Here is a 26,111-nt window from a genome sequence, read left to right on the forward strand (position 1 = left end):
AGGTCAAGTCAAAATACGATAAACAATGTGTCGAAAACATAATAGTCTTGCAGCTCATGTGCAGATGTAAGCACGTACGTTTGACCAAAAATCTACAAAACAAGTCACAGCCAAACACGTGATATTGTGTGGATGATAAAAAACAAAGTCATTATGTTTTCATGCGCTGTTCTGTTTTCTGATAAGTCAGTGTATTTCAGTCTTCTCTTAGATAAGCCTCAGGCATCTCTTCCTCCTCACTATTATTCTGCAAGGAGACGGCATATTGAGCCACCCTTTCAACCTCCATTACTTTTGTCTCGGCCAACTTCTTATCTGTGTCCATTGACAGTTTCTGTGCCTCCTCCACCTGCGACTGGGCCACCTGAATGTTTGTCCTCACGGTGATGGACGCATGGTCAGCTCCTGGACACACACACACACACACACAGATACAAACACACACTGTGTCAACTTGTTGGAAAAGAAAAAAAGTTCAAAAGGTTGACACAACACCAGCTAAAGTTCGGACATTAGGGGTGGTCATTAAGAAGACACTCCTGTCCATCATCTCCATTTTAGTTTTCCACAAAGCCTTGCTGAGTGAAAGGCCAATGATCCATACGCTGTCCAAAGTGTAACACTGACAGCAGCTGAATAGCAACAAGCACAGGCAGCAACGGGCAACGCTTTGAGACGGTGATTCACAGCTTAACGCTTTTTATTCATCATTACGAAAGCGCTGAGAAAACCTGCCTCGACACTTCAACCATGACATCACAACCACTGGCTCGGACGGCCGCGGTACCACGCTCAGACATCGACTTTTACACACCTGAGGTGTATGCTGCCTCCGCTGCACTTTCACACAGCTTGACTGCACTGACCCAGGTCGACTCGAAACGCTTGCATTCATCTTGTCTGTCGCTGATCTGTCAGGACAGAGAGATTTATAAAGTCACACTCCAACAGATCTACCACGGGTTGTTTTATAGGGACTGCAAGTCTGTTGTCATATAGGTTTGTTTTGAAGTACTTTTCAAGGGAGGAGGAACCACACAAACTCACCTCTGAACGCTGGCCAATGATCACCTGCCAGATTGTATCCTCTTCTGCTGGAGTCAGTTTTCCCAGTGATTCCATATATCGTCTTTGGAGGGCAATGAGTGTGTGCACGGCCTGTCAGCAAACAGGAGGACATACACCTTTTACATTTAAAACCAAACCATGGAAACAGACTTTTCTGGAGTATGGACACTTTTCAAACTATTATAGTTGACAAGTTCAGGTCTAGTAGGACAGTGTTTCTGGACACAATGCATTTTGATGCTTTGACTGCCACAAATGAAATGCCAAAAGTCAAAGAGACATCTTTGCATTTTTTTCCACTAAGGTAAAAGGAGGGGTAAGGGTATGTTTTTGTGCAATGTCCTGTTTGATACATCCATCCATCCATCCATTTTCTACCGCTTATCCTGTATTCAGGGTCACGGGGGGGCTGGAGCCGATCCCAGCTGTCATTGGGCGAAGGCAGGGTACACCCTGGACAGGACGCCAGTCTATCACAGGGCCGACATGTAGAGACAGACAACCATTCACACTCACATTCACACCTACGGGCAATTTAGAGTCACCAATTAACCTATCCCCATCCTGCATGTCTTTGGACTGTGGGAGGAAGCCGGAGAACCCGGAGAGAACCCACGCTTACACGGGGAGAACATGCAAACTCCACACATAAGGAATCGAACCCAGGACCCTCTTGCTGTGAGGCGAGAGTGCTACCCACTACACCACCGTGCAGCCCCCTGTTTGATACATAATATTTATATTTACATATCGGACAAAGCATTCTTTAGATCCGATAATAACTATAACTTCAGTGTCAACACTGCATCATGTCAACTTTGGTGTCATCTACTACTCATTATTGTGGCAAATGTCTGATTTTGGACATTATGAATAAACTTGTCTTGACTCGCAGTCCTAGGATATATGAACAAGACTTACCTTTGAGTACTCTGTGATTGCATCTATAAAAGCCAAAGTGGTCTGAGAGAGAAACGTGCTTGAACTGTCTGTAGCCAGAGAGGCTGCTCGTCTGATCAGAGAGTCACGAGAGAGGTTTTCAACCTGCAACGGAGACACACATGTTCAGTTATACGCAGTAAAATGGCTGCGGGGATGTTTCTCATTCGTCGCAGGTGAAAGACTCACCTGTTTGAAAGGTACAGCACACAGCCCTCCACCCACGGCTAAAGACGCTACACCCGTGTACGCAATGTTTGTCCATTTGATCGCTTTGTGGACTGCAGGCTTTCTGCTGCTGCGGAACAGGGCACGAGATGAACTCCTGTAGAAAATAACCCGTTTCAGAGTACAGACAATTAAACACACGACTTTCACATTGAAGTTCGGTCGCTAAATTATCAATCTGTCTATAAGCTCGCTGTAAATACGCGGAAAAATCCAAATCAAAGCTAGTTTAACATTATAGTAATTAACTATTTTTAATGGAGTAACAAATGCATGAAAAAAACACGGGAATGCTAATTATAGGCAAAGAAAAACAAGTTTAACGTCTATCATGGCAACTTCCGGTTGTTGCTGCTAGCGCTGTTACGAAACAAAACATTCTCACTGCGCCTTTTTTAAAGACGACGACCGCATTCAATTATCAATAGACGGTTACTTTAGCACAGCGTGAATACATTAAATCACACACTTCACCTGTATTACGTTATCTTACCGCAAAACAAGCCTACCTGAGGAGCAGGAAGCAGGTTGTTACCCTCCTCAGCGCGGCCATTTTGGTCCGCCACAATAAAATGTTCGTCGTCGCTGAGCAAAGGTTCCCCCCCTCCCCCGCTGTGAATCGTTCACACTGAACACTGTCTCCCTCTTGTGGTTACAAAAAAAAACTGCAATGTTATCTTCAGCCAGGGTTTGTAATGAAATTGCAAAGAAAGAACCTTCGTTCTGCTTTTATATCAATGAGTGATACTATTGATAGTGGATAAAGATGAAGCATTTTTAAATACTATCAAATGTGTAACAGTTAAAAGACTACTTCACCGGAGGAAACATGAATGTGTATTTAATTTGGGTCATATATGTAGTTGAAATGTAAAATACATTTAGAAGTTGGTGATCTGTCCCCCCCTCGCCAGTCCCCCGCTGGTTTGCACTCACACATCACCATCTCAAAGAGAGTACACGGAGAACATGATGACACTTTACTGACACACATTTCTAGTAAACACTTGGCCTTTTATTTAAGTATTTAATCGTTATTTAACCAGGTAAAAGCCCATTGAGATCGAAGATCTCTTTCACAAGGGTGACCTGGCCAAGAAGGCAACAGCAAGTCAGAACCGGTATACAAAGACATAGAAACAACAAGACACAAGATTAAATACACATACATTGTCCAAATGATTTAAATTCAAGGTCCTTCAAGATAAGTATTTTTTCGGAATCAGGTCTGGCAGTTTACACTCGGCCTCTGGATCGCTGGATGTGAGCGCGAGCGACGAGCGGACCATCCGGTCGCCGGGAAATATTGCCCATTAATAAGGGTTAATGTTTGACTTTCACATTTATTTATTTTGCTTTTGGTTTATGTAATGAAATGGAAAAAGTGTGGTTATTCCTGACTTGATGAAACAGCACTGTGCAAACATACGGGCCCTTAGATGGCCTTTGACACTCTATGAGAGTGGAAAGAAAGTAATGTGTGTGAAGGATGAGCACAACAATTAAAATAAGAGAGCAAATAAAGGGAAATCATCCAGATTGAAAGAAGACGCTAAAAGAATGATGGAGGGCTTACGTGGATTTCCTGATATATTTCCACAGAATTCCATCATAAATGTTAAATGCAATTAGATTATGATTCAAGATTAAATTACCCTCAGTCTTAATTTGCAGTACGCCATAGCTGCTGCACCTATGCATGGCACTGTGTGAGATATGGTTAAGGACATTTTGATATGGCCTTTAATTATAACTGCTTCTCTACGACAAAAACATCACGATGACTGTACTCAAGGAAATATTGATGGCCATGTTATGTTTTGCACAGTACGTATGGTTAAACTAAGTTAAGAGATTGTTATTTATTTTACTACGCCGGGGAGGAACCTTATGTCAGTGGTCACATAAAGATATGGCTACATAAGAGCAATTGTCAATATGTGTAAACTGACTTCAGCAAAATGTTTTTCTTCAAAGTTCACCTTGGTTATCATGTTAAAAGTAAAGAAAGAAAAAAAAACATTCAGACAACATTAAAATGAAAACATTTTGTTTTGACAGATTGTTAATGAAAGATTACAGATGCGTGTATTAACCAAGCCAACATCAACAGAGCAGTCTTTGAATAATTAATGATGCCGTTAATCATCACTTTTAATTAGTTTCACTGGAGTTTGTTGTTACACAGAGGAATACAGATAACTGGCTCATTACGTTGGAGAAAAACATTTTCTGCTGCTGACAAACAAGCCAGGGCTATTAGTGTAATATCCCCCCATTACGCCTCAAAGTTAACTATTCAAAGTACACTACATTCAAGTACAAACTTCACTGTGGTGCAGCAAAGTCAAAGTTATACAATTACTCATTACGATGAAATATCCTATTTTTCCTGGCGTGTGTGTGATTGAGTACCTGCTAATGACAGTAAACACATATCAATATGCCACGTGTCACAGAATGGTAATATAGCTAGGTACATTGCTCAAGTGCTCTACTTAAAGGTGCTAAATGCAAAATTCAGACCACATTTATTGCTTCTCAACAGTTCTCCTCAACATGGCGATGGCTGAGCTGGTGGCTAGCATGATTGGCTAACAGTGCTAACGTTACAAACCAGGAAGGTGTTATCAGTTGTATAGAGCCAGTGGGGTACGCTCACATAATACTAAATAATAATAATTCATAGGACTTATATAGCACTTTTTTGGATACTCAAAGACACTTTACATGAGTTGCTGGACAAATACAAAACACAGAAAAATAAAATACTTGGACACTAAGCAGTTGAGTTTGAGGAAGTTGTTGCTCATCCAGGTTTTTATATCAGTAAGGGGGTCTGTGAGGGTGGAAAGAATGACAGGACTGATGGTGTTCGTGGAGATGTAAAGCTGGGCATCGTCGGCGTAGCAGTGAAATTGTAGTAGATGGCGGCGTATGATGTGACCGAGGGATAGTATACAGGATGAATAGGAAGGGACCAAGCACCGAGCCTTGGGGGACACCATATGTAACTGGGGTGGTGTGGGATTTTTCAGTTATTAATGGAAGGAGAGGAAACAGTACCAGAGGTGAGGGAGGGTCTTAAAACGTCAGTGATGATGAGTGGAGTGAGACAGGGGAGACAGGCTTTGAAAATGATGGAGGGGATGGGGTCCAGGGAGCAGGTGGAGAGTTTAACGCCATCACTTTGTTCTACGATATAAAATACGGGAATTTGAAAGCTTTTAAAAGTCTTCAAATTCACGGTTGCTGACAAATGGAAACATCATCATGCTGATTCGTCTGTCTTTGGAGGGTCGTTGTGCATACAAGTGTAATAGTTTGTTTATAGCCCAAAGTTTGCTTTTCCCTTCTGGCAATTCAATTGATGTTTCAAAAATAAAAATGTTCAGTTCTGAAGATTAACTTGCAGGACATTTGTGTGTTGCTTAATGTTTTCGTGAATTTGCCTTTCACTTATGCAGACTGTTCAATGTCTGTGGTGTCAGACTGAGAAAAACTCTTTTTATTTGCTGTTTTGTTGCACATTTGGGGCTGCATGGTGGTGTAGTGGGTAGCACTCTCGCCTAACAGCAAGAGGGTCCCGGGTTCGATTCCTGGGTCGGCCCGGGTTCCTTCTGTGTGGAGTTTGCATGTTCTCCCCGTGTAAGCGTGGGTTCTCTCCGGGTTCTCCAGCTTCCTCCCACAGTCCAAAGACATGCAGGATGGAGATAGGTTAACTGATGACTCTAAACAGTGACCAAGCTTTTATGAACAAAGACAAAACGAGCAAACAAAACATGTGAAGGAAATTGTTTCCAGCATATTGGGAAGAAAAAGTAAGACACGTTTATTAACTGATTAGACAAGTTTGTAGCTCACTCTGTCGGTTGGTCCACAAAAATGTCCCTACTCTTTGGCGACCACAGTTTTCTGCCTTGGAGGTTGAAGTTTCTTCCTCAACCTTCACCCCAGTACAGGGCAAAGCCAAAAGCTCATACAGATCAAATTAAGTTAAATGAAAGTAAAATCTGTTCTAAATAAATAATCCTTAAAACACAACACTACTTATTACTTATTTGGGGATATAAATATTGTCTATATGCGTTGATCACTGCATCATATGAGGATTTGGATAACTGTCCAAAACTCTTTTCCAGCAGTCAGTGTATCTCAACGAATGCAGAATGAGGAGCATCAGCTGTGTTGAATGACGACACTGAGGTGCAAAGCTCAGCTTGTTGTTGTCCTCCTTGTTTTCTACTAATGTCTATATAATTTCTCTCAGAAGACCAAACAGAGCTCAGCAGAAAACATGTGTCTTTGTAACTGTGAGCCATGATGTCTTATCAGTGCTAGTACAGTTTGGGGAACTGAATGATCTTTTTCACCTGTTGGGGTTAGGTTGAATACACCACAGCTGTCAAAGGTTTCTGGATTTAAGACTACGGGGAAGTGCAGTGTTGCTTTATTCAACTTTTTGTTTCAATTATTTTGACAGACACAGTTTAGATAATGATGTATGATTATGTGATTTTGGCTCTCCTTTAATCTTTCTGTATTTAGTTAAAACGTTGAAATGGCTGATAATAACTCAGTGGTTGGTGGTGCATTCTTAATGCGAAAGGTCAATGAACGGGTGATAATAGTCCAGGTTTTGATTGCAGTTTTCCTCTGCATTAACTTTTTGTTGATTACAACCTTTTTTATGAAGGAATTATTCTACACAACGATGCGCTATGTCTTCTTTGCTAATATATTAATGTCTGATTGTCTGAATATGATTCTAACAAATCTTTTGCTCATCCTTCTTTATTTTCAGTTGACCATTCCAATATGGTTGTGCATAATTATATATATTGTTTTGTCTTTGTACACTTTTGCCACCCCAGTTACTTTGACAGCAATGACCCTGGAGCGTTATGTGGCCATTTGCATGCCGCTGCGCCACGGAGAGCTGTGCTCCAGACGCAACACTATGCACTGTATCCTCATCATTCACGGCCTCAGCTCTGTATCCTGTATTGTGGTTCTTTCCACCTTCTTTGCATCTGCCTCTCTTAACTTTTACACACAAAACAGGGTTTGTTCTGTGGAGATTTTTATTTTTTATAAATGGCAGAGTGATCTTTTTTCAGCTGTCAATATGTTTTACTTCTTGTTGATGTTTATTGCTATTGTTTTCTCCTATGTTAAAATCATGAAAGTGGCCTTAGCTGCATCAGGAGAGAATAAAAAGTCAACATGGAAAGGTCTCAGAACAGTAATTCTTCATGGTTTCCAGCTGCTGCTCTGTCTCATCCAGCTGTGGTGTCCCTTCATAGAAGTTGCTGTACTTCAGATTAATTTCATGTTATACGTCAATGTCAGGTACTTTAATTACATAGTTTTTTATATTGCTCCAAGATGTCTGCCGGATGGTTTGCCAGAATTTCCTCGAGGCCGACCGATAGTCCTCCTCCATGGCCTCCCCGAACTCTTCCCAGACCCGAACCTTTGCTTCAGCGACCGCCCGTGCTGCAGCACGCTTGGCCTGCCGGTACCCGTCAGCTGCCTCGGGAGTCCCCCGAGCCAACCAGGTTCGGTAGGACTCCTTCTTCAGCTTGACAGCATCCCTTACTTCCGGTGTCCACCACCGGGTTCGGGGATTGCCACCACGACAGGCACCGGAGACCTTACGGCCACAGCTTCGAACAGCCGCGTCAACAATGGAAGCAGAGAACAAGGTCCATTCGGACTCAATGTCCCCAGCCTCCCTCGGGATCTGGTCAAAGCTCTCCCGGAGGTGGGAGTTGAAGACCTCCCTGACAGAGGGTTCCACCAGACGTTCCCTGCAGACCCTCACAACGCGTTTAGGTCTGCCAAGTCTGTCCAGCTTCCTCCCCTGCCAGCGGATCCAACTCATCACCAGGTGGTGATCAGTTGACAGCTCAGCCCCTCTCTTCACCCGAGTGTCCAAGACATACGGCCGGAGGTCAGATGACACAACCACAAAGTCGATCATTGACCTCCGGCCTAGGGTGTCCTGGTGCCATGTGCACTGATGGACACCCTTATGTTTGAACATGGTGTTCGTTATGGACAAACCGTGACCAGCACAGAAGTCCAATAACAGAACCCCACTCGGGTTCTGATCGGGGAGGCCGTTCCTCCCAATCACGCCCCTCCAGTAACACTGTCGTTGCCCACGTGAGCGTTGAAGTCCCCCAGTAAAACAATGGAGTCCCCGGTTGGAGCACTCTCAAGTACCCCTCCCAAGGACTCCAAGAAGGCCGGGTACTCTGCACTGCCTTTGGCCCATAGGCCGAAACAACAGTGAGAGACCTATCCCCGACCCGAAGGCGCAGGGAAACGACCCTCTCGTTCACCGGGGAAAACTCCAACACATGGCGGCCGAGCTGGGGGGCTATAAGCAAGCCCACACCAGCTCGGCGCCTTTCACCGCGGGCAACTCCAGAGTAGAAGAGAGTCCAGCCTCTCTCAAGGAGTTGGGTTCCAGAGCCCAGACTGTGCGTGGAGGTGAGCCCGACTACCTGTAGCCGGTAGCGCTCTACCTCCCGCACTAGCTCAGGCTCTTTCCCCCCCAGTGAGGTGACATTCCATGTCCCCATGGCTAGAGTCACTGTCCGGGGATTGGGTCGCCGGGACACCCGCCCAGGACAGCCACCCAAATCCCACCGCACCGGCCCCTTCTGAACCCTCCTGCGGGTGGTGGGCCTACAGGAGGGCGGGCCCACGTCACTCTAACGAGCTGTGCACGGCCGGGTCCCGTGGCCACAGACCACCAGGCGCTCGCCTGCGAGCCCCAACCCCGGGCCTGGCTCCAGGGTGGGGCCCCGGTGACGCCAATCCAGGCGACGTAAACTTCCTCGATTTAAACTCTTTCATTAAGGGCTTTGGAACCGCTCTTAGTCTGACCTGTCACCTAGGACCTGTTTGCCTTGGGAGACCCTACCAGGGGCATTAAGCCCCGGACAACATAGCTCCTAGGATCATTCAGGTGCTCAAACCCCTCCACCACGGTAAGGTGTCAGTTCAAGGAGGAGGTTCTCAACCTCACTGACACGTCTTCCATTGGGGAAGCAGAGGCTGGAGACTCGGAGGTTCATCCACCCATTACCCGGGCTGAAGTCACCGAGGTAGTTAAGAAGCTCCCCGGTGGCAAGGCACCGGGGGTGGATGAGATCCGTCCTGAGTACCTCAAGTCTCTGGATGTTGTGGGGCTGTCTTGGTTGACACGTCTCTGCAACATCGCGTGGCAGTTGGGGACAGTGCCTCTGGACTGGCAGACCGGGGTGGTGGTCCCTCTATTCAAAAAGGGGGACCGGAGGGTGTGTTCCAACTATCGGGGGATCACACTTCTCAGCCTCCCCGGGAAAGTCTATTCCAGGGTGCTGGAGAGGAGAATTCGGCCGATAGTCGAACCTCGGATTCAGGAGGAACAATGCGGTTTTCGTCCTGGCCGTGGAACACTGGACCAGCTCTATACCCTCCGCAGGGTGCTCGAGGGTTCATGGGAGTTTGCCCAACCAGTCCACATGTGTTTTGTGGACTTGGAGAAGGCATTCGACCGTGTCCCTCGTGGCATTCTGTGGGAGGTACTTCGGGAGTACGGGGTCGGGGGCCCTCTGCTAAGGGCTGTTCGGTCCCTGTATGACCGGGGCAGGAGCTTGGTTCACATTGCCGGCAGTAAGTCAGACCTGTTCCAGGTGCATGTTGGACTCCGGCAGGGCTGCCCTTTGTCACCGGTTCTGTTCATTATTTTTATGGACAGGATTTCTAGGCGCAGCCGTGGGCCGGAGGGGATCTGGTTCGGGAGCCACTGGATTTCATCCCTGCTTTTTGCGGACGATGACGAATTTTGGGTCATGACTGAAAGAATAAGATCCCGGATACAAGCGGCCGAAATGAGCTTCCTCCGCAGGGTGGCGGGGCGCTCCCTTAGAGATAGGGTGAGGAGCTCCGTCACACGGGAGGAGCTCAGAGTAGAGGCGCTGCTCCTCCACATCGAGAGGAGCCAGTTGAGGTGGCTCAGGCATCTGTATCGGATGCCCCCTGGACGCCTCCCTCGGGAGGTGTTCCAGGCATGCCCCACCGGGAAGAGACCCCGAGGAAGACCCAGGACACGCTGGAGTGACCATGTCACCCGGCTGGCCTGGGAACGCCTTGGGGTCCTCCCGGAAGAGCTGGGGGAAGTGTCCGGGGAGAGGGAAGTCTGGGCGTCCCTGCTCAGGCAGCTGCCTCCGCGACCCGGTCCCGGATAAGCGGAAGAAAATGGATGGATGGATGGATGGATGGTAATAGAAACGAATTAGAAATGAATTAGGACTTGGATGTGTTAGAGGCAAGGAAAATGGGTGAACATAAGGATTTGAGCGATTTTTGACAAGGGCCAAATTGTGATGGCTATGAGTTCAAGGTGCTGACTTGGCTTCCAACTCCCCCAGATATCAATCCAATCGAGCATCTGTGGGATGTGATGGACAATCAAGTCTTATCCATGGAAGCCCCACCTCGCAACTTACGGACCTGCTACTGACGGCTTTGTGCCAGATACCACAGCACACCTTCAGAGGTCTCGAGGAGTCCATGCCTCAACGGGTCAGGGATGTTATAGCGGCAAAAGGGGGACTTACACAATATTATGTGGTCATAATGTTATGCCTGATCGGTGTATATGAGTGACTCTCTGCTCTGGACTACTGAACAGATGATTATGTTAAAAATACACGCACAAAACATTTGAGTTTTAGCAGATAGTTTTCAGTGAGATAAAAGTAAGGAACATGGAAGGAGATACGGGGTATGATGCTTTACATGGAATTCTTTTTTTAATACAGGGAGGACCATTTTTACAGAACAGCAAAAAATGCAACACCATGGTATATTTGCACTGATAATCTGTCGCATTATGACCACTGACATGTGAAGTGAATAACACTGACTATCATATTATCATGGCACCTGTCAGTGGGTGGGATCTTTGAGGCAGCAAGTGAACATTTTGTCCTCAAAGTTGATGTGTTAGAAGCAGGGAAAATATCCAACAGATAATGTACTGCACAAATTTCTGAAAAAGTTAATGCTGGTTCTGATAGAAAGGTGTTAGATTAGCACCATCATTAGGTCAAAAATTCTGGTTGTATAATGATTTGGTTTAAGAAAAAGTAAGACAAGTTTATTAACTCATTACACAAGTTTGTAGCTCACTCTGTCTGTCGGTTGGTCGGTCCATGAAAATGTCCCTAATCTTTGGCGACCACAGTTTTCAGCCTTGGAGGTTGAAATGTGTTCCTCAACCTTCACCCGAGTACAGGGCGAAGCCAAAAGCAATACAGATCAAATAAGGTTAAATGAAAGTCAAGTAAGGAACATGGAAGAACAAATCTGTTCTAAGTACATAACCCTTAAAACACAACACTACTTATTACTTATTTGGGGATATAAATATTGTCTGTATGCGTTGATCACTGCATCACAGGAGGATTGTTTGTTAAGTCGGGTCGCGGGGGCAGCAGCTTCAGCAGGGGACCCCAAACTTCTCTTTCCCGGGCCACATCAGCCAACTCTGACTGGGGGATCCCAAGGTGTTCCCAGGCCAGTGCCTAGTCCTGGGTCTTCCCCGTGGCCTCCTCCCAGCTGGTCGCACCTGAAACACCTCCCTAGGGAGGCGCCCAGGTGGCATCCTTACCAGATGCCCGATCCACCTTAGTTGTCTCCTTTCGATGCAAAGGAGCAGCAGCTCTACTCCGAGTCCCTCACGGATGACTGAGCTTCTCACCCTATCTCTAAGGGAGATGCCAGCCACCCCCCTGAGGAAACTAATTTCGGCTGCTTGTACCCACGATCTAGTTATTTTGGTCATGACCCATCCCTCATGACCATAGGTGAGGGTAAGAACAAAGATTGACTGGTAGATCGAGAGCTTTGCCTTCTGGCTCAGCTCTCTTTTTGTCACAACGGAGCGGTACAGCGAGTGCAATACTGCCCCCACTGCTCCAATTCTCCAGCCAATCTCACGTTCCATAGTCCCCTCACTCGCAAACAAGACCCCAAGGTACTTCAAGTCCCTCACTTGGGGTGAGTAAGGACTCATTCCCTACCCAGAGCAGGAAAACCACCGGTTTCCTGCTGAGCACCATGGCCTCAGATTTAGAGGTGCTGATCCTCATCCCGGCCGCTTCACATTTGGCTGCAAATCGATCCAGTGAGTGCTGGAGGTCACAGACCGATGATGCCAGCAGGACCACATCATCTGCAAAAAGCAGCGATGCGATCCGCAGCACACCGAACTGCAAACCCTCCTCTCCCCGACTACGCCTCGATATCCTCTCCATGAATATCATGAACAGGATTGGTGACAAAGCGCAGCATTGGCCAACCCCCACTGGAAACAAGTTCGACTTACTGCCGAGTACCCGAACACAGCTCTCGTTTGGGAGTACAGAGATTGGATGGCCCTAAGAAGTGACCCCCTCAACGTGAACTGTCTGACGGCAGTTCAACGTGTCTCCACGGTAGTCTGTCCGACTCCAGTTCCTGTGTCAGCTGGGCTTCAGCCATCGCCAGTTTCTGTGTCCGCTGGACCTCAGCAACTCCAGTTCATGTTTCCACTGGGCGCCAGGATTCTCCTGTTCTTGTGTCTGATGGGTGCCAGCATTCACCAGTTCCTCTGTCCACTCGGTGTTGAATACGGTTTAAAAACCTTATCCTGTCTGGATTGTGTGAGAAAAAAACTCTTTTTATCTGCTGTTTTGTTGTTCAGTTGCTGAAAAAGAATTAAAGGAGCCACAAAACTGATAACTATCCAAAACACTTTTCCAGCAGTTAGCGTATCTGTACTAATGCAGAATGAGGAACATCAGCTGTGTTGAGTGATGACGACACTGAGGTGCAAAGCTCACCTTGTTGTTGTCCTCCTTGTTTTCTACTAATGTCTATATAATTTCTCTCAGAAGGCCAAACAGAGCTCAGCAGAAAACACGTGTCTTTGTAACTGTGAGCCATGATGTCTTATCAGTGCTAGTACAGTTTGGGGAACTGAATGATCTTTTTCACCTGTTGGGGTTAGGTTGAATACACCACAGCTGTTAAAAGGTTTCTGGATTTAAGACTACGGGGAAGTGCAGTGTTGCTATATTTAACTTTTTCTTTCAATTATTTTGACAGACACAGTTTAGATAATGATGTATGATTATGTGATTTTGGCTCTGCTTATATCTTTCTGTATTTAGTTAAAACGTTGAAATGGCTGATAATAACTCAGTGGTTGGTGGTGCATTCTTAATGCGAAAGGTCAATGAACGGGTGATTTTAGTTCAGGTATTTATTGCAGTTTTCCTCTGCATCAACCTTTTGTTGCTTACAACCTTTTTTATGAAGGAATTCTTCTACACAACGATGCGCTACGTCTTATTTGCTAATATATTACTGTCTGATTGTCTGGTCTTGATTCTAACAAATGTTTTGCTCATCTTTGACTATTTTAAGTTGACCATACCAATATGGTTGTGCATTATAATATATATTGTTTTGTCTTTGTACACTTTTGTCACCCCAGTTACTTTGACAGCAATGACCCTGGAGCGTTATGTGGCCATTTGCATGCCGCTGCGCCACGGAGAGCTGTGCTCCACACGCAACACTATGCACTGTATCCTCATCATTCACGGCCTCAGCTCTGTATCCTGTATTGTGGTTCTCTCCACCGTCTTTGCATCTGTCTCTCTTAGCTTTTACACACAAAACAGGGTTTGTTTTCGGGGCATTTTCATTTTGCATAGATGGCAGGGTGATCTTTTGTCAGCTGTCAGTCAGTTTTACTTCTTGATGATGTTTATTGCTATTGTTTTCTCCTATGTTAAAATAATGAAAGTGGCCTTAGCTGCATCGGGAGAGAATAAAAAGTCAACATGGAAAGGTCTCAGAACAGTAATTCTTCATGGTTTCCAGCTGCTGCTCTGTCTCATCCAGCTGTGGTGTCCCTTCATAGAAGTTGCTGTACTTCAGATTAATTTCATGTCATACGTTAATGTCAGGTACTTTAATTACATAGTTTTTTATCTTGCTCCAAGATGTCTAAGTCCTCTCATTTATGGCCTCAGGGATGAAATGTTTTTACATGCACTGAAATACTCTCTGCGACTTTTATGAGAACAAAGATTTAGATTTTTTCAATTGACAACATAAAACTATGACTTCCAAAAGTAATATCCCGTATCTCTTGAAAAGCGTTCGTCTCTCCCTCAATACCACCACTGAGGTGTCCTTGAGGTTTATTTTTGTCTTGGTAAAAACGGTGCAAGGTGTGCACGTCCGAAATAATGAGTGTGAAAGCTCTGAAAGTTGTCACTGTGCTTGGTCATTCACTTGGGATTTTCAGACTCGACTGTCAACCTTTGTGTGAAACGTTCTTCCTCAGTATTGAGGAGGTAGGTTTTATTTGTTTGTTTCAGAGAACAATGCAACAAACAGCACATTGACCATGAACACCTTTGTGCCTGTTCGGAGCTCACAACTAACTGTGGAAGCTCAGGCCTTGACGCCACGCACCAGTATCAAAACTTTACCGTTACACATTAGTGTACTTTACTAATTGGATTACGAGCATTTCAGAGTTTTAACTCTACTTTACTCTATCTTAAGTCTTTAGTATATTAACTACAGCCTTTTTTTTCTTTTTCTCTACTACAAATCCAAATGATACCAATACACCTCCATCTTTTGGTTTTATTGTAGAATTCCTAAACATTCCTAAACACAGCCATCGCTGAGCCACCTCTAGTTCCTGTATCTGAAGCCGTCTGTAGTTCCTGTCTACGCTGAATCCCAGCAGCCTCGGTTGGTCAGTCCACAAAAATGCCCCTACTCTTTGGCAGCAACAGTTTTCGCATTTGGAGGTTGAAATTTGTTCCTCAACCATCACCCAGTACAAGTCGAAGGCAAGAGCTCGATAAAATGACATGAAGTTATATGAAAGTAAAATCAAGTAAAACATAACATTACTTATTGCTTATTTGGGGATATACATATTGTCTATATGCATTGATCACTGCATTATAGGAAGATTGTTTGTAAAGTAGGGTTTAAAAAGCTTATCCTGTCTGGATTTTATGAGAAAAAAACTCTTTTTATCTGCTGTTTTTTTGCACAGTTGCTGAGGAGCAGGAAGCAGGTTGTTACCCTCCTCAGCGCGGCCATTTTGGTCCGCCACAATAAAATGTTCGTCGTCGCTGAGCAAAGGTTCCCCCCCTCCCCCGCTGTGAATCGTTCACACTGAACACTGTCTCCCTCTTGTGGTTACAAAAAAAACTGCAATGTTATCTTCAGCCAGGGTTTGTAATGAAATTGCAAAGAAAGAACCTTCATTCTGCTTTTATATCAATGAGTGATACTATTGATAGTGGATAAAGATGAAGCATTTTTAAATACTATCAAATGTGTAACAGTTAAAAGACTACTTCACCGGAGGAAACATGAATGTGTATTTAATTTGGGTCATATATGTAGTTGAAATGTAAAATACATTTAGAAGTTGGTGATCTGTCCCCCCCTCGCCAGTCCCCCGCTGGTTTGCACTCACACATCACCATCTCAAAGAGAGTACACGGAGAACATGATGACACTTTACTGACACACATTTCTAGTAAACACTTGGCCTTTTATTTAAGTATTTAATCGTTATTTAACCAGGTAAAAGCCCATTGAGATCGAAGATCTCTTTCACAAGGGTGACCTGGCCAAGAAGGCAACAGCAAGTCAGAACCGGTATACAAAGACATAGAAACAACAAGACACAAGATTAAATACACATACATTGTCCAAATGATTTAAATTCAAGGTCCTTCAAGATAAGTATTTTTTCGGAATCAGGTCTGGCAGTTTACACTCGGCCTCTGGATCGCTGGATGTGAGCGCGAGCGACGAGCGGACCATCCGGTCGCCGGGAAATATTGCCCATTAATAAGGGTTAATGTTTGACTTTCACATTTATTTATTTTGCTTTTGGTTTATGTAATGAAATGGAAAAAGTGTGGTTATTCCTGACTTGATGAAACAGCACTGTGCAAACATACGGGCCCTTAGATGGCCTTTGACACTCTATGAGAGTGGAAAGAAAGTAATGTGTGTGAAGGATGAGCACAACAATTAAAATAAGAGAGCAAATAAAGGGAAATCATCCAGATTGAAAGAAGACGCTAAAAGAATGATGGAGGGCTTACGTGGATTTCCTGATATATTTCCACAGAATTACATCATAAATGTTAAATGCAATTAGATTATGATTCAAGATTAAATTACCCTCAGTCTTAATTTGCAGTACGCCATAGCTGCTGCACCTATGCATGGCACTGTGTGAGATATGGTTAAGGACATTTTGATATGGCCTTTAATTATAACTGCTTCTCTACGACAAAAACATCACGATGACTGTACTCAAGGAAATATTGATGGTCATGTTATGTTTTGCACAGTACGTATGGTTAAACTAAGTTAAGAGATTGTTATTTATTTTACTACGCCGGGGAGGAACCTTATGTCAGTGGTCACATAAAGATATGGCTACATAAGAGCAATTGTCAATATGTGTAAACTGACTTCAGCAAAATGTTTTTCTTCAAAGTTCACCTTGGTTACCATGTTAAAAGTAAAGAAAGAAAAAAAAACATTCAGACTTGAATAATTAATGATGCCGTTAATCATCACTTTTAATTAGTTTCACTGGAGTTTGTTGTTACACAGAGGAATACAGATAACTGGCTCATTACGTTGGAGAAAAACATTTTCTGCTGCTGACAAACAAGCCAGGGCTATTAGTGTAATATCCCCCCATTACGCCTCAAAGTTAACTTTTCAAAGTACACTACATTCAAGTACAAACTTCACTGTGGTGCAGCAAAGTCAAAGTTATACAATTACTCATTACGATGAAATATCCTATTTTTCCTGGCGTGTGTGTGATTGAGTACCTGCTAATGACAGTAAACACATCAATATGCCACGTGTCACAGAATGGTAATATAGCTAGGTACATTGCTCAAGTGCTCTACTTAAAGGTGCTAAATGCAAAATTCAGACCACATTTATTGCTTCTCAACAGTTCTCCTCAACATGGCGATGGCTGAGCTGGTGGCTAGCATGATTGGCTAACAGTGCTAACGTTACAAACCAGGAAGGTGTTATCAGTTGTATAGAGCCAGTGGGGTACGCTCACATAATACTAAATAATAATAATTCATAGGACTTATATAGCACTTTTTTGGATACTCAAAGACACTTTACATGAGTTGCTGGACAAATACAAAACACAGAAAAATAAAATACTTGGACACTAAGCAGTTGAGTTTGAGGAAGTTGTTGCTCATCCAGGTTTTTATATCAGTAAGGGGGTCTGTGAGGGTGGAAAGAATGGCAGGACTGATGGTGTTCGTGGAGATGTAAAGCTGGGCATCGTCGGCGTGGCAGTGAAATTGTAGTAGATGGCGGCGTATGATGTGACCGAGGGATAGTATACAGGATGAATAGGAAGGGACCAAGCACCGAGCCTTGGGGGACACCATATGTAACTGGGGTGGTGTGGGATTTTTCAGTTATTAATGGAAGGAGAGGAAACAGTACCAGAGGTGAGGGAGGGTCTTAAAACGTCAGTGATGATGAGTGGAGTGAGACAGGGGAGACAGGCTTTGAAAATGATGGAGGGGATGGGGTCCAGGGAGCAGGTGGAGAGTTTAACGCCATCACTTTGTTCTACGATATAAAATACGGGAATTTGAAAGCTTTTAAAAGTCTTCAAATTCACGGTTGCTGACAAATGGAAACATCATCATGCTGATTCGTCTGTCTTTGGAGGGTCGTTGTGCATACAAGTGTAATAGTTTGTTTATAGCCCAAAGTTAGCTTTTCCCTTCTGGCAATTCAATTGATGTTTCAAAAATAAAAATGTTCAGTTCTGAAGATTAACTTGCAGGACATTTGTGTGTTGCTTAATGTTTTCGTGAATTTGCCTTTCACTTATGCAGACTGTTCAATGTCTGTGGTGTCAGACTGAGAAAAACTCTTTTTATTTGCTGTTTTGTTGCACATTTGGGGCTGCATGGTGGTGTAGTGGGTAGCACTCTCGCCTAACAGCAAGAGGGTCCCGGGTTCGATTCCTGGGTCGGCCCGGGTTCCTTCTGTGTGGAGTTTGCATGTTCTCCCCGTGTAAGCGTGGGTTCTCTCCGGGTTCTCCAGCTTCCTCCCACAGTCCAAAGACATGCAGGATGGGGATAGGTTAACTGATGACTCTAAACAGTGACCAAGCTTTTATGAACAAAGACAAAACAAGCAAACAAAACATGTGAAGGAAATTGTTTCCAGCATATTGGGAAGAAAAAGAAAGACAGGTTTATTAACTGATTAGACAAGTTTGTAGCTCACTCTGTCGGTTGGTCCACAAAAATGTCCCTACTCTTTGGCGACCACAGTTTTCTGCCTTGGAGGTTGAAGTTTCTTCCTCAACCTTCACCCCAGTACAGGGCAAAGCCAAAAGCTCATACAGATCAAATTAAGTTAAATGAAAGTAAAATCTGTTCTAAATAAATAATCCTTAAAACACAACACTACTTATTACTTATTTGGGGATATAAATATTGTCTATATGCGTTGATCACTGCATCATATGAGGATTTGGATAACTGTCCAAAACTCTTTTCCAGCAGTCAGTGTATCTCAACGAATGCAGAATGAGGAGCATCAGCTGTGTTGAATGACGACACTGAGGTGCAAAGCTCAGCTTGTTGTTGTCCTCCTTGTTTTCTACTAATGTCTATATAATTTCTCTCAGAAGACCAAACAGAGCTCAGCAGAAAACATGTGTCTTTGTAACTGTGAGCCATGATGTCTTATCAGTGCTAGTACAGTTTGGGGAACTGAATGATCTTTTTCACCTGTTGGGGTTAGGTTGAATACACCACAGCTGTCAAAGGTTTCTGGATTTAAGACTACGGGGAAGTGCAGTGTTGCTTTATTCAACTTTTTGTTTCAATTATTTTGACAGACACAGTTTAGATAATGATGTATGATTATGTGATTTTGGCTCTCCTTTAATCTTTCTGTATTTAGTTAAAACGTTGAAATGGCTGATAATAACTCAGTGGTTGGTGGTGCATTCTTAATGCGAAAGGTCAATGAACGGGTGATTATAGTCCAGGTTTTGATTGCAGTTTTCCTCTGCATTAACTTTTTGTTGATTACAACCTTTTTTATGAAGGAATTATTCTACACAACCATGCGCTATGTCTTCTTTGCTAATATATTAATGTCTGATTGTCTGAATATGATTCTAACAAATCTTTTGCTCATCCTTCTTTATTTTCAGTTGACCATTCCAATATGGTTGTGCATAATTATATATATTGTTTTGTCTTTGTACACTTTTGCCACCCCAGTGACTTTGACAGCAATGACCCTGGAGCGTTATGTGGCCATTTGTATGCCGCTGCGCCACGGAGAGCTGTGCTCCAGACGCAACACTATGCACTGTATCCTCATCATTCACGGCCTCAGCTCTGTATCCTGTATTGTGGTTCTTTCCACCTTCTTTGCATCTGCCTCTCTTAACTTTTACACACAAAACAGGGTTTGTTCTGTGGAGATTTTTATTTTTTATAAATGGCAGAGTGATCTTTTTTCAGCTGTCAATATGTTTTACTTCTTGTTGATGTTTATTGCTATTGTTTTCTCCTATGTTAAAATCATGAAAGTGGCCTTAGCTGCATCGGGAGAGAATAAAAAGTCAACATGGAAAGGTCTCAGAACAGTAATTCTTCATGGTTTCCAGCTGCTGCTCTGTCTCATCCAGCTGTGGTGTCCCTTCATAGAAGTTGCTGTACTTCAGATTAATTTCATGTTATACGTCAATGTCAGGTACTTTAATTACATCGTTTTTTATATTGCTCCAAGATGTCTGCCGGATGGTTTGCCAGAATTTCCTCGAGGCCGACCGATAGTCCTCCTCCATGGCCTCCCTGAACTCTTCCCAGACCCGAACCTTTGCTTCAGCGACCGCCCGTGCTGCAGCACGCTTGGCCTGCCGGTACCCGTCAGCTGCCTCGGGAGTCCCCCGAGCCAACCAGGTTCGGTAGGACTCCTTCTTCAGCTTGACAGCATCCCTTACTTCCGGTGTCCACCACCGGGTTCGGGGATTGCCACCACGACAGGCACCGGAGACCTTACGGCCACAGCTTCGAACAGCCGCGTCAACAATGGAAGCAGAGAACAAGGTCCATTCGGACTCAATGTCCCCAGCCTCCCTCGGGATCTGGTCAAAGCTCTCCCGGAGGTGGGAGTTGAAGACCTCCCTGACAGAGGGTTCCACCAGACGTTCCCTGCAGACCCTCACAACGCGTTTAGGTCTGCCAAGTCTGTCCAGCTTCCTCCCCTGCCAGCGGATCCAACTCATCACCAGGTGGTGATCAGTTGACAGCTCAGCCCCTCTCTTCACCCGAGTGTCCAAGACATACGGCCGGAGGTCAGATGACACAACCACAAAGTCGATCATTGACCTCCGGCCTAGGGTGTCCTGGTGCCATGTGCACTGATGGACACCCTTATGTTTGAACATGGTGTTCGTTATGGACAAACCGTGACCAGCACAGAAGTCCAATAACAGAACCCCACTCGGGTTCTGATCGGGGAGGCCGTTCCTCCCAATCACGCCCCTCCAGTAACACTGTCGTTGCCCACGTGAGCGTTGAAGTCCCCCAGTAAAACAATGGAGTCCCCGGTTGGAGCACTCTCAAGTACCCCTCCCAAGGACTCCAAGAAGGCCGGGTACTCTGCACTGCCGTTTGGCCCATAGGCCGAAACAACAGTGAGAGACCTATCCCCGACCCGAAGGCGCAGGGAAACGACCCTCTCGTTCACCGGGGAAAACTCCAACACATGGCGGCCGAGCTGGGGGGCTATAAGCAAGCCCACACCAGCTCGGCGCCTTTCACCGCGGGCAACTCCAGAGTAGAAGAGAGTCCAGCCTCTCTCAAGGAGTTGGGTTCCAGAGCCCAGACTGTGCGTGGAGGTGAGCCCGACTACCTGTAGCCGGTAGCGCTCTACCTCCCGCACTAGCTCAGGCTCTTTCCCCCCCAGTGAGGTGACATTCCATGTCCCCACGGCTAGAGTCACTGTCCGGGGATTGGGTCGCCGGGACACCCACCCAGGACAGCCACCCAAATCCCACCGCACCGGCCCCTTCTGAACCCTCCTGCGGGTGGTGGGCCTACAGGAGGGCGGGCCCACGTCGCTCTTACGAGCTGTGCCCGGCCGGGTCCCGTGGCCACAGACCACCAGGCGCTCGCCTGCGAGCCCCAACCCCGGGCCTGGCTCCAGGGTGGGGCCCCGGTGACGCCAATCCGGGCGACGTAAACTTCCTCGATTTAAACTCTTTCATTAAGGGCTTTGGAACCGCTCTTAGTCTGACCTGTCACCTAGGACCTGTTTGCCTTGGGAGACCCTACCAGGGGCATTAAGCCCCGGACAACATAGCTCCTAGGATCATTCAGGTGCTCAAACCCCTCCACCACGGTAAGGTGTCAGTTCAAGGAGGAGGTTCTCAACCCCACTGACACGTCTTCCATTGGGGAAGCAGAGGCTGGAGACTCGGAGGTTCATCCACCCATTACCCGGGCTGAAGTCACCGAGGTAGTTAAGAAGCTCCCCGGTGGCAAGGCACCGGGGGTGGATGAGATCCGTCCTGAGTACCTCAAGTCTCTGGATGTTGTGGGGCTGTCTTGGTTGACACGTCTCTGCAACATCGCGTGGCAGTCGGGGACAGTGCCTCTGGACTGGCAGACCGGGGTGGTGGTCCCTCTATTCAAAAAGGGGGACCGGAGGGTGTGTTCCAACTATCGGGGGATCACACTTCTCAGCCTCCCCGGGAAAGTCTATTCCAGGTTGCTGGAGAGGAGAATTCGGCCGATAGTCGAACCTCAGATTCAGGAGGAACAATGCGGTTTTCGTCCTGGCCGTGGAACACTGGACCAGCTCTATACCCTCCGCAGGGTGCTCGAGGGTTCATGGGAGTTTGCCCAACCAGTCCACATGTGTTTTGTGGACTTGGAGAAGGCATTCGACCGTGTCCCTCGTGGCATTCTGTGGGAGGTACTTCGGGAGTACGGGGTCGGGGGCCCTCTGCTAAGGGCTGTTCGGTCCCTGTATGACCGGGGCAGGAGCTTGGTTCACATTGCCGGCAGTAAGTCAGACCTGTTCCAGGTGCATGTTGGACTCCGGCAGGGCTGCCCTTTGTCACCGGTTCTGTTCATTATTTTTATGGACAGGATTTCTAGGCGCAGCCGTGGGCCGGAGGGGATCTGGTTCGGGAGCCACTGGATTTCATCCCTGCTTTTTGCGGACGATGTGGTCTTGTTGGCTCCTTCGAGCCAGGACCTCCAGCATGTCCTGGGGCGGTTTGCAGCCGAGTGTGAAGCAGCCGGGATGAGGATTAGCACCTCCAAATCTGAGGCCATGGTTCTCGACCGGAAAAAGGTGGCTTGCTCCCTCCAGGTCGGGGGGGAGTTCCTGCCTCAAGTGGAGGAGTAGCGGCTGCAGTAATGCGGTCGTTGTATCGGTCCGTCGTGGTAAAGAGAGAGCTGAGCCGAAAGGCGAAGCTCTCAATTTACCGGTCAATCTACGTTCCTACCCTCACCTATGGTCATGAACTTTGGGTCATGACTGAAAGAATAAGATCCCGGATACAAGCGGCCGAAATGAGCTTCCTCCGCAGGGTGGCGGGGCGCTCCCTTAGAGATAGGGTGAGGAGCTCCGTCACACGGGAGGAGCTCAGAGTAGAGGCGCTGCTCCTCCACATCGAGAGGAGCCAGTTGAGGTGGCTCAGGCATCTGTATCGGATGCCCCCTGGACGCCTCCCTCGGGAGGTGTTCCAGGCATGCCCCACCGGGAAGAGACCCCGAGGAAGACCCAGGACACGCTGGAGTGACCATGTCACCCGGCTGGCCTGGGAACGCCTTGGGGTCCTCCCAGAAGAGCTGGGGGAAGTGTCCGGGGAGAGGGAAGTCTGGGCGTCCCTGCTCAGGCAGCTGCCTCCGCGACCCGGTCCCGGATAAGCGGAAGAAAATGGATGGATGGATGGATGGTAATAGAAACGAATTAGAAATGAATTAGGACTTGGATGTGTTAGAGGCAAGGAAAATGGGTGAACATAAGGATTTGAGCGATTTTTGACAAGGGCCAAATTGTGATGGCTATGAGTTCAAGGTGCTGACTTTCAACTCCCCCAGATATCAATCCAATCGAGCATCTGTGGGATGTGATGGACAATCAAGTCTTATCCATGGAAGCCCCACCTCGCAACTTACGGACCTGCTACTGACGGCTTTGTGCCAGATACCACAGCACACCTTCAGAGGTCTCGAGGAGTCCATGCCTCAACGGGTCAGGGATGTTATAGCGGCAAAAGGGGGACTTACACAATATTATGTGGTCATAATGTTATGCCTGATCGGTGTATATGAGTGACTCTCTGCTCTGGACTACTGAACAGATGATTATGTTAAAAATACACGCACAAAACATTTGAGCTTTAGCAGATAGTTTTCAGTGAGATACAAGTAAGGAACATGGAAGGAGATACGGGGTATGATGCTTTACATGGGATTATTTTTTTAATACAGGGAGGACCATTTTTACAGAACAGCAAAAAATGCAACACCATGGTATATTTGCACTGATAATCTGTCGCAGTATGACCACTGACATGTGAAGTGAATAACACTGACTATCATATTATCATGGCACCTGTCAGTGGGTGGGATCTATGAGGCAGCAAGTGAACATTTTGTCCTCAAAGTTGATGTGTTAGAAGCAGGGAAAATATCCAACAGATAATGTACTGTAGCACAAATTTCTGAAAAAGTTAATGCTGGTTCTGATAGAAAGGTGTTAGATTAGCACCATCATTAGGTCAAAAATTCTGGTTGTATAATGATTTGGTTTAAGAAAAAGTAAGACAAGTTTATTAACTCATTACACAAGTTTGTAGCTCACTCTGTCTGTCGGTTGGTCGGTCCACGAAAATGTCCCTAATCTTTGGCGACCACAGTTTTCAGCCTTGGAGGTTGAAATTTGTTCCTCAACCTTCACCCGAGTACAGGGCGAAGCCAAAAGCAATACAGATCAAATTAGGTTAAATGAAAGTCAAGTAAGGAACATGGAAGAACAAATCTGTTCTAAGTACATAACCCTTAAAACCCTTGTTTGTGAAGTCGGGTCGCGGGGGCAGCAGCTTCAGCAGGGGACCCCAAACTTATCTTTCCCAGGCCACATCAGCCAACTCTGACTGGGGGATCCCAAGGTGTTCCCAGGCCAGTGCCTAGTTCTGGGTCTTCCCCGTGGCCTCCTCCCAGCTGGTCGCACCTGAAACACCTCCCTAGGGAGGCGCCCAGGTGGCATCCTTACCAGATGCCCGATCCACCTTAGTTGTCTCCTTTCGATGCAAAGGAGCAGCAGCTCTACTCCGAGTCCCTCACGGATGACTGAGCTTCTCACCCTATCTCTAAGGGAGATGCCAGCCACCCCCCTGAGGAAACTCATTTCGGCTGCTTGTACCCACGATTTAGTTCTTTTGGTCATGACCCATCCCTCATGACCATAGGTGAGGGTAAGAACAAAGATTGGCTGGTAGATCGAGAGCTTTGCCTTCTGGCTCAGCTCTCTTTTTGTCACAACGGAGCGGTACAGCGAGTGCAATACTGCCCCCACTGCTCCAATTCTCTAGCCAATCTCACGTTCCATAGTCCCCTCACTCGCAAACAAGACCCCAAGGTACTTCAAGTCCCTCACTTGGGGTGAGTAAGGACTCATTCCCTACCCAGAGCAGGAAAACCACCGGTTTCCTGCTGAGCACCATGGCCTCAGATTTAGAGGTGCTGATCCTCATCCCGACCGCTTCACATTTGGCTGCAAATCGATCCAGTGAGTGCTGGAGGTCACAGACCGATGATGCCAGCAGGACCACATCATCTGCAAAAAGCAGCGATGCGATCCGCAGCACACCGAACTGCAAACCCTCCTCTCCCCGACTACGCCTCGATATCCTCTCCATGAATATCATGAACAGGATTGGTGACAAAGCGCAGCATTGGCCAACCCCCACTGGAAACAAGTTCGACTTACTGCCGAGTACCCGAACACAGCTCTCGTTTGGGAGTACAGAGATTGGATGGCCCTAAGAAGTGACCCCCTCAACGTGAACTGTCTGACGGCAGTTCAACGTGTCTCCACGGTAGTCTGTCTGACTCCAGTTCCTGTGTCAGCTGGGCTTCAGCCATCGCCAGTTTCTGTGTCCGCTGGACCTCAGCAACTCCAGTTCATGTTTCCACTGGGCGCCAGCATTCTCCTGTTCTTGTGTCTGATGGGTGCCAGCATTCACCAGTTCCTCTGTCCACTCGGTGCCAGCCGGCTCCAATTCACATCTCCGTTGGGCCACATCTGTCTCCAGTTCAGGTCTTCGCTGAGCCGCAGCTTACGCTTAGCCACCTCTAGTTCCTGTATCAACTGAGCTGAAGCAGTCTCTAGTTCCTGTCTACACTGGATGCCAGCAGCCTCGGTTGGTCAGTCCACAAAAATGTCCCTACTCTTTGACAGCAACAGTTTTCGCATTTGGAGGTTGAAATTTGTTCCTCAACCATCACCCCAGTACAAGTCGAAGCCAAGAGCTCAATAAAATAACATGAAATTATGTGAAAGTAACATCTGTTTTAAGTACATAACCATTATAACATAACACTACTTATTGCCGATTTGTGGATATAAATATTGTCTATATGCGTTGATCACTGCATCATAGTTTGATTGTTTGTTGAATAGGGTTTAAAAACCTTATCCTGTCTGGATTGTGTGAGAAA

The 26,111-nt window shown here is 46.2% G+C and overlaps 1 protein-coding gene and 3 pseudogenes across 4 annotated transcripts; 3 read left to right on the plus strand and 1 right to left on the minus strand.

Moving 5' to 3' along the window:
- Positions 1-6: 6 nt before the first annotated feature.
- Positions 7-2,848, minus strand: LOC311019440 (diablo IAP-binding mitochondrial protein-like). Its single transcript, XM_084018859.1, has 6 exons — positions 2,745-2,848; positions 2,197-2,332; positions 1,990-2,112; positions 1,048-1,158; positions 815-911; positions 7-405 (listed from the first exon to the last, which is right to left on the minus strand). The coding sequence occupies exons 1-6, from the start codon at positions 2,786-2,788 to the stop codon at positions 197-199; spliced, it is 720 nt and encodes a 239-aa protein (XP_083874985.1). The 5' UTR covers positions 2,789-2,848; the 3' UTR covers positions 7-196.
- A 3,987-nt stretch (positions 2,849-6,835) lies between these two features.
- On the plus strand, positions 6,836-12,864 carry LOC311019695 (odorant receptor 131-2 pseudogene; annotated as a pseudogene). Its single transcript has 3 exons — positions 6,836-7,637; positions 12,570-12,631; positions 12,739-12,864. The product of its transcript is annotated as an odorant receptor 131-2 pseudogene (transcript).
- Positions 12,865-13,503: 639 nt separating this feature from the next.
- LOC311019696 (odorant receptor 131-2 pseudogene) lies at positions 13,504-14,370 on the plus strand (annotated as a pseudogene). Its single transcript has one exon. The product of its transcript is annotated as an odorant receptor 131-2 pseudogene (transcript).
- A 4,999-nt stretch (positions 14,371-19,369) lies between these two features.
- LOC311019697 (odorant receptor 131-2 pseudogene) lies at positions 19,370-25,619 on the plus strand (annotated as a pseudogene). The gene is made up of 3 exons: positions 19,370-20,171; positions 24,860-25,029; positions 25,509-25,619. The product of its transcript is annotated as an odorant receptor 131-2 pseudogene (transcript).
- The last annotated feature ends 492 nt before the right edge of the window (positions 25,620-26,111 follow it).

The sequence above is a fragment of the Eutrigla gurnardus genome (assembly GCF_963514095.1).
Source record: "Eutrigla gurnardus genome assembly, chromosome: 10".
NCBI lineage: Eukaryota > Metazoa > Chordata > Actinopteri > Perciformes > Triglidae > Eutrigla > Eutrigla gurnardus.